The 11886-nt window shown below is 43.8% G+C and overlaps 1 protein-coding gene across 1 annotated transcript in view; it reads right to left on the bottom strand.

Moving 5' to 3' along the window:
* LOC139414185 (zinc finger protein 385B-like) overlaps nt 1-9747 on the bottom strand; it is a 122400-nt gene extending 112653 nt beyond the window's left edge. The window contains exon 1 of the mRNA XM_071162072.1: nt 9414-9747. Coding sequence (XP_071018173.1) covers nt 9414-9747 — 334 coding nt within the window. The remainder of the gene's footprint in view (nt 1-9413) is intronic.
* Nucleotides 9748-11886: the final 2139 nt, after the last annotated feature.

The raw sequence follows: 11886 nt of genomic DNA on the forward strand, positions 1-11886 counted from the left end.
AAGCATCACACCAACAGGGTCATGTTCATTAGGCAAGAAACTGAAGAAAATGGTCCGAAATAAAGGGAAATGGAGTAAAATAGGTAGGTACTACCTGGATTTGTCCAATAGAAATGTTAATTTTCGTTTTCCCTTGCAAAATGCTAAAGGATTTTTTGCTGCGTACCCTAATGAACGCAACCCAATATAAGGGAGCATAGGGGCGAGTATTAAGCAGACTGACACTACTTTTCAGCCCCCCATAAAAGTGACATGGTGTGAGAAGGCGATATGGAGTCCCCCCCCCCTACCACCGTAAAGCTGATTTAAAGCTATTCTCCACATTAATACTGTGTTTATCGATCTACAGTAATTGAAGTACATAAGCTTGAAGAACATAATGTATAAAGCTGGACATACATTCAAATCCAGACAACACCAATAAATACAATCAACAGGCATTAGAATTGACCAATATACTGGGTGCAGGGCAGCCACACTAATTTCTGATGGCCCATGGTTAGACAGACAAGCAGACATACAGACAGGTAGGCAGACATAGATAGACGGTGTGATATTGACCTATTGAATGAGCTTTCTGCAATATGGACAGAGGAGAAAACTCCAGACTCCATATAGCTCTTTCAGCAAACAAACACACACAGTCACGCATGCACAGACGCACAACCAAAGAAAATACACACACAGTCACAAACCCTCACACAGACAGACACACACAGTCATGATTGACTGTTACAGAATACAACAGCCCTTACTCTAGTATCAACAATCTATGGTCACAAGCTGTATGCATACACACACACACCTTCTGATTCCCAAGTAGATGAGTACATACAGACACACTAATGGAAAACTGTAATTTATCTGGTAATTTGGTGGGGTATTATCAACAGTAAAATAGTGTAAAAAGATTTACTGAAGCATACTGAAATTTATGATGCGTTGTGGGAAAGGTTTGTGTGCAGTAATTCCATCCCACAGAATACAGTACAGTACCGTGTTATTGGAGTGCCAAAACCATTTTGACCAACAGTGGGTGCATGGTATTGCTGTTTCTGGCACATTAACATATTTAAACAATGCTGCACCAATTTAACTGGTATGTAGTAGTAGCGCCCTATGAAATGAAAATGTATAGGGGACAGATTGGAATGGCATCACGTCTTAAACCTTGTTGAGCATTTTGACATGTCCTTTTGGTCAGTTTTGCCCTGTAGTCGCAGCCAATTTGAAAGCATTTGATAAGACCTCTAGAAGTGCAAGTGATATAACACACCAAATATGAATTGATATGCTGTAATGTGTAAACACATTAGCTATCAGCCAACCTGCTTGCACCAATCCCATGTAATTACAGTATAATACTGTGAAATACAAATCCCATCCTCCCTTAAAGAATTTAACTAATTCACCCATTCATTCTATACAATTACATTAGCATTTACTTTTTTTAAAACAGTATAATACAGTCAATTCTACAGTATGTTTTTTACTGTGTGTCATTACTCAGTACTTGCTTTGATACTGCATTTAGATTACAGTAGTTGTACTCCAATAGGAAATACAGTAACTTACTTACCACTAGCTGCCTGTAAGTTACTGTCAAATTCACGACATCCTCTTTACAGTGTGCTATAAAGAGTTGTCCATAACACTTATTAGTAAAGTAGTATAGTAATTTACTGTGTATTCAAAATACTATACATTATAAAAAATTGCTTCTCAAATGTCAATACAAAAAGACAATAAATCAAATAATCTGTTGGCATACTGTAACCTAACAGAGACACTGTATATCAAACATGTATTCACTCAAAGCAGGGAACAACGACAATGAAATCAATAAACTGAAAGAAATGTCAAAGTCATGCATTTGCTGTACTGTTACCAGCTTCGAGTTCTGTCAAGCACAGCAGAACTGAAAACAATCAGCAACAACGGAACAGCGTCGCTCACCTCGGCTCAGTAGACTGGTCCACATATTCACACACACAACTCCTCCCTCCCAATGCTGAATAGAATCTGTGTCCTCCTATGTTAAAAGAGAGATCGAGAGAGAGGTAGGTGTGTGTGTGTGTGTGTGTGTGTGTGTGTGTGTGTGTGTGTGTGTGTGTGTGTGTGTGTGTGTGTGTGTGTGTGTGTGTGTGTGTGTGTGTGTGTGTGCGTGTGGAGGGGGGTGGCAGAGAGAGACAGAGAGAAGGAGATTGAAGGAGAGAGAGGTGGACTAAGAAAGAGAGAGTAGGGGAAAAGAGAAGGGGACTAAGAAAGAGAGAGTAGGGGAAAAGGGAGAGGAACAGACAGAAAGAGAGAGCTGAGTGAGCGAGAGAAAGAAATGCTGCACTGTGTTGAGTGGTGAAGAACTAGTGCGCCTTGCCTCTGAGCCTTATCGTCAGTGTGACAACACACTTTAAGATCAGCACACCTCCGCAGCTCCCTAGACACTGGCTCATTTCCCCCTGAGCAAAACCCTTCACTCAGTGGGAAGAAAGAGGGAGTGACACGCGCGCACACACACACACACACACACACACATCACACACACACACACGCAAGCTAGCACGCACATGTGCACAGGCACACACACACACACATGCACTTACACACAAACACAGATAAGCCATGCCACTAGAGATAACAAATGAGGTGAGGAGAGACTAGTTCACAGTGACACTTCTGAGTAAGTTGTAAATAAGTGTGTGTGTGTGTGTGTGTGTGTATGTGTGTGTGTGTGTGTGTGTGTGTGTGTGTGTGTGTGAGAGAGAGTTTGTTTGACGTTCAGAACATGTTATAACATAACATTCCTCTCACTATCTGACCAAGCAGCTAACAAGCCGATAGAGACTAACAAGAGTAGACAGGCTATCATCTTTATCACACATGTATGCACCACACATGTATGCACACACGGTTTAAAGTGAGAGAAATCAATGACACACGTGCACGTAGTTTCGCAGGGCCACACGCAAGGTGCGAGCAAGCGTGGTATGCCGGTGACACACACACATACACATTTTTAAAGAGGAAGAAGACATCTCCATCAAATTTCAACTGACATATCCCTATCGGCATTTCCTTTTTAATCTCTGAACCTTTAGTGCCTGTGAGTCCCTATTAGTGGTTGCCAAATTTAATCCCTGTATGAAGGAGTGGGAGGGCTGGGGTCTTCCTGGCGTCAGCAGGGCCTGGCACGGTCCAGGCATGGGATAAATAAAGCAGGACTGGCACGGAGAGCCAGGCACACAGCACCAGGGAGCCTGGCCGTGGCCACAGTGTGATGGCATGGCCTGTGCCAAGAGAGAAAGGGAGAGAGAGAGAAAAAGAGAGAGAGAACCTCCTGCCAAATGTATGACCATATTAGAGACACATATTTCCCTCAGATTACACAGACCCAAATAGAATTCGAAAACAAATCCAATTTTGATAAACTCCCATATCTATTGGGTCAAATACCACAGTGTGCAATCACAGCCGCAATATTTGCGACCTGTTGCCACAAGAAAATGGTGATCAGTGAAGAACCATTTATGTTTTAATACTTTAACACGTACTTTAACCATTTGCACATCATTACAACACTGTATACAGACATAATACGACATTTGAAATGTCTTTATTCTTTTGGAAATTTTGTGAGTGTAATGTTTACTGTTCATTTTTATTCTTTATTATCTATTTCACTTGCTTTGGCAATGTAAACACGTTTCCCATGCCAATAAAGTCCCTTAAATTGAAATTGAATAGAGAGAGAGCGAGAGAGGAGAGAGAGAGAGATGACGGACTAGAACTACAAACACTGAGCTCCCGACAGAGACAGAGCATGTGTTCTCACTGACACAGAGTGAGAGCCTCAACATGTGCCAAACGCCACAAATGTTCCACCTTCTGATATAGCAAACATATGTCTCGAGCCTTGGGGAAAAACATGAGGGATGTACTATGGCCGGAATAAAACAAAGCTTCTGAAAAGATCTTGGCTATGTAAAGCTCCTCAAATATACTGTGTGCTGCCAAGTCAATGGTGCTGGCCAGGAGTAATACTGAGAATGATGAAATACAAGGACAGTAGCCATAGGGGGTGTCGCTGATTCAAACAACTTTTTTCATGTGGGATATATTTCAATCTCTCTCTCATGTCAATCTACAAGAACAGACAATAACGTGCTACGTAAAGAGTGTGAAAGTGACCTTGGCGTGTGAAAGCAATGCATGCACAGCAGTCCGCCACAACCCCCGACACTACACAATGCTACGCTATACTTGGGTACACTACACAACAAGCTAGTCCCACTTTGTTCCCTATCACTTTACTTGGCCATAATCCTTGCAGGAAGCAATATGGTGGAAGCTTTACTACGACACTGCTTATACCTATCCAGATATGCTAACCACATTGAGGGGTTATAGGGAGCAATTTGGACCAGCTGTACTCCATACCCTGTCCTAATGAAAACGACCTTGGAAGGAGCTTGGTGGACAGGAGCAACAGAAATGTCAGTCAAACATCTAGCTCTCTCAAGATCGTTCTCTAGAGGTCCTACTGGTCCCAAAGCCCAATCAGTCTGTCCTCGCCCCTCTCCTCCCGCTTCCCTTCCCCCTAACCTGCCGTGTTAGCCCTGCTCTGCTTCTGTTGACAGGAGGCCGTTTGCCAGTGCCTGAATACCAAATCCCCGGCACTGGATGCCACTCACACCAAAATTAGATCACTTTTCATGTGCATAATTTCTCTAACCTAAACAGAAGTTGTCCTTAATGGAAACTAAAATAGAGAGATCCCACACCACAGCCCGGAATGCTGCACTGCTCTTGCCGTTATCTGTGTGTGTGTGTGTGTGTGTGTGTGTGTGCCCGCGCACGTGCATGTATGTGTGTGCACACAAGAGTGTGTGTGTGTCTGAGTGAGTGCCAATGTCCTCTGTGCAATCTGTCCCAATAGCATCTTGATGCTCCCCAATGACGTGTCAGCAGTTTCCCTGACCTAGCTAGCAGCTCATTTCTCCAGTGACCGTGCCAAGTACAGAAACAAATAAAGCCTGTCTGATTGCCCTCACTGGTGAGTAAATCAATTAAAGGTTGAGTTCCAAATGGCACCCTATTCCCCAAAATCGTGCACTACTTTTGACCAGAGCCCATGGGCTATTTATGACTCTGCCATAGCATCTGGAGCAATGCTTCAATTATCACCAAGAGGGGGCCAACTTGGCATCTTGCCAATGTCTGCTTTCATGCTCGAAGGGCGATTTCAAATTGTGTCCGTTACAATTGTAAAGAAAGAGGCGAACAAATGAGTTTGAATTATACAGTACCAGTACCATGTGATTACAACACTGGTTGGGAAGAGCAATTGGGGAATAACGAATTAGTCACTGATTAGTCACTGGTGCGATTCAGAAAGTCTTTTTGATGACTATATCAGAAGAGAAGGACTAAACACACTGCGGAAACACTCTCCTCAGGGACAGGCAGAGGGATGTTTTTTTTGCGTGTGTTTTGTTCGTTTTTTTGTCATCAATGTTGGGAGATGTATAGACGAGCATATACGTATGCACACACACACACACACACGTTTTGTTGACATTGAGTGTGAGGTTACTTTCCTGACACCACACTCCGAGGGCCCTCACCTCCTCCCTGTAGGCCGTCTCGTTGTTGTTGGTAATCAAGATCCCATTACATGATAATATTTACAGCATGGCCCAAGAGACACAACACATGAATTAATTAATAAAGTAATTAACTTTCCAAACAGTTATGCTCCCAGCCTAGGTTTGATAAGGTCATTGTTTCTGTCATACAAATCTCAAGGTGATGCAAATCGACTATGGGTGAAAATGTGCTTTGTTGCTCACTCATGACTCTTTTACATTTTACTTTTACAATAGCTTCAGAGCTCAGGAACCTACCAAAGCACCAGAACAGTTTTTACCTCAGTGCTGTGTGTAGCCTAAATGCATGCACATAAGACAATTGCATTTGTACTTTCAGATACTATTTTTGTATATACGGATGATGTTGCCCACCATTTGCACGGTGACATTCCTCTATTTTTATTATTGAGCTCTCATCAAAGAGACATTTCAATGTTGTATTTACAAATTACATATAAATGCCAATGAACATGAAAGGTCAAATTCAAAGAATTGCTAGAATTTCAATGAAACCCCAAGGCAAATTGTTTCGTCTACAAATTATTGTTATTCTGATCACTGGAAGCATATACCTGTGAGGGGAGTAAAGTCCCCACAACAATTCTTTGGTTTATAAATCAACCATGGGAAAAAAAGGGGCTACTGTGCAAATAGTTTTATTTTATATTCATAACACCAACACTTAAACCCTTTTAGCGGCTCTATGGTGCAGTGTCTTGGCTACTGCTTTTTGTCAGCACTGCCATCTAGTGGTGAGGCCAGTGTTTTCTTGATCCTGTAGGCTGGTAGTTGGTACTGTTTAGGCTACCTGCACCACAAGACCAAAAGTATGTGAACATTTGCTCGTCGAGCATCTCATTCAAAAAATCATGGCCATTAATTGAGTTGGTCCCCCCTTTACTGCTATAACAGCCTTCATTCTTCTGGGAAGGCTTTCCACTGGATGTTGGTACATTGTTGCACAAGAGCATTACATGCTGACCCAGACTGCTCATGTGCACCATCGCACGCATGAGGATTTTGTCCACCCACAGCAGACGCAATCACGACACGCAGGTTGAAATATCAAAACGAACTCTGAAACAACTATATTAATTTGGGGACAGAACAAAAAGCATTACAGATTTACGTCAATTTCGCTAGCCAACTTGCTGTTGCTATCTAATTTGTCCTGGGATAAACATTGGGTTATGCCAGGGTAGGTCCTCTACTCGGACAATTTATCCATAGATAAAATGATAAACCAAGTTTGTTTCTGGTAATCTCTCCTCCTTCAGGCTTCTTCTTCTTCTTTTGACTTTATGGCGGTTGGCAAACAACTTTAAAGGTGCATTACCACCACCAACAGGAATGGAGTGTGGACCTCAGTTCATCTTTCAGTCACTCATGTGGGTATATGCTCCTAAAAACCAATGAGGAGATGGGAGAGGCGGGACTTGCAGCGCATCAAGCGTCAAAAAAAGAATCAAGTTCTATTTTAGCGCCTGGCTACACAGATGCTGGTTGATGTGCGCAATCAGTGTGGGCGCAATAATTAAATAACAGGTGTAAATGTATTTTGCGACACTCGCGCACGCGACGCGAGAGGTGTGGTCAGCATGTTAGTGAGGTTGGGCACTGATGTCGTGCGATTAGGCCTGGCTCGCAGTCGGCGTTCCAATTCATCCCAAAGATGCTCGATGGAATTGAGATCAAGGTTGCACAAGCCATTCAAAGTTCTTACACACCGATCTCAACAAACCATTTCTGTATGGACCTTGCTTTTTGCACGAGGGCATTGTCATACTGAAACAAGAAATCGCCATCCCCAAACTTTTGCCACAAAGTTGGAAGCACAGAATCATCTAGAATGTCATTGTATGCTGTAGCGTTAATATTTCGCTTCACTGGAACTAAGGGGCCTAGCCCGAACCATGAAAAACAGCCCCAGACCATTATTCCTCCTCCCCCAAACTTTACAGTTGGCACAATACATTGGGGCAGGTAGCGTTTCCACCAAACACAGATTTGTCCGTTGGACTGCCAGATGGTGAAGCATGATTCATCACTCCAGAGAACATGTTTCCACTGCTCCAGAGTCCAATGGCGGCAAGCTTTACACCATTCCAGACAAAGCTTGGCTTTGCGCATGGTGATCTTTTATGAAGCTCCCGACGAAGAGTTCTTGTGCTGACGTTGCTTCCAGAGATAGTTTGTAACTTGGAACTCATTCACTAGAATGTAGCAACCGAGGACAGATGATTTTCAGCAATTGGTGGTCCCGTTCTGTGAGCTTGTGTGGCCTACCACTACGCGGCTGAGGCGTTGTTGCTCCACTTCACATTAACAGCACTTACAGTTGACCGGGGCAGCGCTAGTAAGGCAGAAATTTTGTTGGTGGTATCCCATGATGGTGCCACATTGAAAGTCACTGAGCTCTTCAGTAAAGCCATTCTACTGCCAATGTTTGGGGTGGGACAATTGTGAACCATAGCCATATCAGACATGAATACATCCAATTGGCACAATCATTGGTTCACTGCAGGTCAAGGACTCATTTATTTACAAGGTGTGTGGTGACTTTAGGAGATTTCCAGGCGCTCTGCATCACTTCCTGATTAGGATGATATAGTATTACTGAGGAGGATCTCCAGTCCTAGCCTGAGTCTGCTGTAATTACATTTTTTTGGCTCAGACAGCTCTACAAAGACACAACAGCAGTGTGGACCTCCTGACTGAAAGGAGAGTTATGAACAGACTTTAAAACAGACCTGGGTTCAAATAGCATAGCTTGTTTTCTTTCAAATACTTTTTGATCAATGCTGTATTGTGTGGCAGATGGGTGGGATTAGCATTTTTTTGGGACTATTCCATTGGTTCATAATCTGAAAGAAAATAAATAATACTTGAACCTAGTTCTGCTGGATGGTCCCAGTCATTTTCTTCCAAAACTCTGTTACTGTTTAGCTAGTGGTGTTCCATTTAAAATGTTTCTGCAAATCGCTTCAATGTTTTTTAATAACATCTAACCTTACCTACTCTACTTGTAAGGGTTTAATCTGGTTTCCCCAATGCATCCCTCTACAACATCAGTGTTATTAAATGGTGTTTCACCCGCAAGTGCTCTTTCCATGCTGTTTACAGTACATCTGCCCTGGTAACTGTGATTATATTCCTCTGCCCCACAGCACCTGACCTATGTAATCCTCTCACTCTCTCACCAATAATACACTGAGAGTGGTGTTTGAGCTGCAGCTCTGCCATGAGCAGGCAACAGTCGACCTCCAACTCCAACCCAAGCCGACCCACAATCCCAGCCCGACTTCGGGCTCCAACCTCAGCATCAACTGACCCACAGCCTCAGCTCCAGCCTGACCCCCAATCTCCAGCTCTAGCCGAGCTCCAACCCCAGCTCCATGGCTTCTCTCCTCCGAGAGAGCTCGTTACTCTAGGGTGTGCGGGTGCATGATGCTCAGACTCTGGCCCTAACCAGGCATCTCCAGCTGGGTTAATTCAGGGGAGAGAGAGGGCACAGCCCACAGGACAGAGATGTACTTTTCTCACTCACAAAAACAAACACACCTCCGTCCACAATTGCATGTGTGCACAGTGCACACACACACATGCACGCCCAGAGAGAGAGAGAGGCAGATGAACAGAGACAAACAACTCTTTGGGTGTTGGAAGTAGAGCAGAATAATTCTGTCTCAGTAGACAGAATAAAATAGAATAATATGTTATTAGTCGAAGTTCCAGTGAATTGGTGAATGGTGAGTTGTCCCAGCTTACCTGTGCTGGAGCAGGTGAGAGTGCCGGCCGGTGCTGGACTGGTGCCGCTGCCTGTGCTCGGGGGGAGCTCTCCATTGTTGAGCTGCTTGACCCTGCGCAGGTGGGAACGGCCGTTGTAGTGGACCTGGGCCTGGGCGGCTGAGTTGAGCTGGAGGTTGCACACCTCGCAGAGGGAGTAGAGCAGCCTTTTCTTCTGCTGAGGGCCATCTGGGTGTCCTTCTTCGGGCTCCTGTAGCAGCTCGCCACACAGGTTGAAGGGCAAGCACACGCCTCCGCCACTCCCTCCGCCACTGCCTTTCTGCAGCAACTGGGTTGGACTCCGAGGCCTCTTCATACCTAGAAATTAACACAACGGGGGAACAGGGTGAGTCAAGAGATGAGTAATAGGTACAGAATTGGCAAGGTCTTCTTTAGACATCTTACAGTGTGCTGCCCTTCAGTTTTCCAACTTGGGTGCAAACGGCTGGGATTTCGTAGCAAAACTCCTCAGGTAACACCAAGAGCCTAGATACAGGCAAAAAATATGAGGACGGTAATTGCAGAGGGAGAAAAGTCTGCTCTCCAAACCACATATTCACAACATATTTCGCAATTTTTTTAGCGTCACCTTCTGCACAAAGTCTTCACATGCCATTACCTTTGAGTTCCACTCAAAAACTGCTAGTCAACACATCAACTAGTACCACTTGTTTTACCTCTGCTCTGCCATCATCACAAAACGTGTATCCAAAATGGTACCCATTCCCTATACAGTGTGCTACTTTTATCCCAGGTATAGGGTGCCATTTGGGACAAAGACAAAGCTATAGCCCAGACCCAGCATTACACACTGCCAAATTGCCTATCAGCAAAAGGTCAAGTGATTTTTCTTTGACGGAGATGAAAAATGATGATTCTAAGACACTCGTTGTGTCAAATAGAGGGTGCAGGCTTCCCGGGGGCCAGAGGTGAACCTGGTGTTTATCAAAGCACTGTCACTCCGCTCGTTCCAAATGGATTAGTAACTAGTTGGTAAACACCAGGTCACCTCCACTCACATCTACATATTCACATGCAGAAAGGCCTGGGAAACACATACAGTGTCCTCGGAAAGTATTCAGTCCCCTTGACTTTACCCCCATTTTGTTATGTTACAGCCTTATTCCAAAATGGATTACATTTATTAAAAAAAACTATCTACACACAATACCCCATAATGACAAAGCTAAAACAGTTTGACATTTTTGCAAACTTATTACAAATAAAACACAGAAATACCTTATTTACATAATTATTCAGATATTTTGCTATGTGACTCGAAATTGAGCTCAGGTGCATCCTGTTTCCATTGATCATTCTTGAGATGTTTCTACAACTTCATTGGAGTCCACCTGTGGTAAATTCAGTTGATTGGACATGTTTTGGAAAGAAACAGATCTGTCTATATAAGGTCCCACAGTTGAAAGCATGTCAGAGCAAAAAACAAGCCCTGAGATTGAAGGAATTTTCCGTAGAGCTCTGAGAAAGGGTTGTGTCGAGGCACAGATCTGGGTAGGGTACCAAAAAATCATGCCGAATACAACAAGTGTAGACCTTACAGTAAAATGATTACCTAAAAGCCTTTAACCAACAGTGCAGTTCAAGACGAGTTAAGAAAATATTTACCCAATAAACTAAAGTAAAAAATTATAAAAAGTCAATGTCAATGTAAATTGTCCGGTGGCCATTTGATTAATTGTTCAGCAGTCTTATGGCTTGGGGGTAGAAGCTGTTAAGGAGCCTTTTGGTCCTAGACTTGGCGCTCCGTTACCACTTGCCGTGCAGTAACAGAGAAAACAGTCTATGACTCGGGTGACTGGAGTATCTGACCATTTTTGGGCTTTCCTCTGACATCGCCTATTATTATCATTATTTTATTTTACCTTTATTTAACAAGGCAAGTCAATTAAGAACAAATTCTTATTTTCAATGACGGCCTAGGAACAGTGGGTTAACTGTCTGTTCAGGGGCAGAACGACAGATTTGTACCTTGTCGGCTTGGGGATTTGCACTTGCAACCTTTCAGTTACTAGTCCAATGCTCTAACCACTAGGCTACCCTGCCGCCCCAATTATATAGGTCCTGGATGGCAGGAAGCTTGGCCCCAGTGTTGTACTGGGCCATTCGCACTACCCTCTGTAGCACCTTACGGTCAGATGCAGAACAGTTGCCATACCAGGCAGTGATGCAACAGGTCAGGATGCTCTCAATGGTGAGGTTGTAGAACTTCTTGAGGATCTGGGGACCCATGCCAAATCTTTTCAGTCTCCTGAGGGGGAAAATGTGTTGTTGTGCCCTCTTCACGACTGTCTTGGTGTGTTTGGACCAGTTCGTTGGTGATGTCTGCAGAATTGAGGGTCCCCAAGAACACAGTGGCCTCTATAATTCTTACATGGAAGAAGTTTGGAACCACCTTGAGCTGGCCCCTCGGCCAAACTGAGCAATAGGGGGAGAA

This window comes from Oncorhynchus clarkii, chromosome 7 (assembly GCF_045791955.1).
Source record: "Oncorhynchus clarkii lewisi isolate Uvic-CL-2024 chromosome 7, UVic_Ocla_1.0, whole genome shotgun sequence".
NCBI classification, from domain to species: domain Eukaryota; kingdom Metazoa; phylum Chordata; class Actinopteri; order Salmoniformes; family Salmonidae; genus Oncorhynchus; species Oncorhynchus clarkii.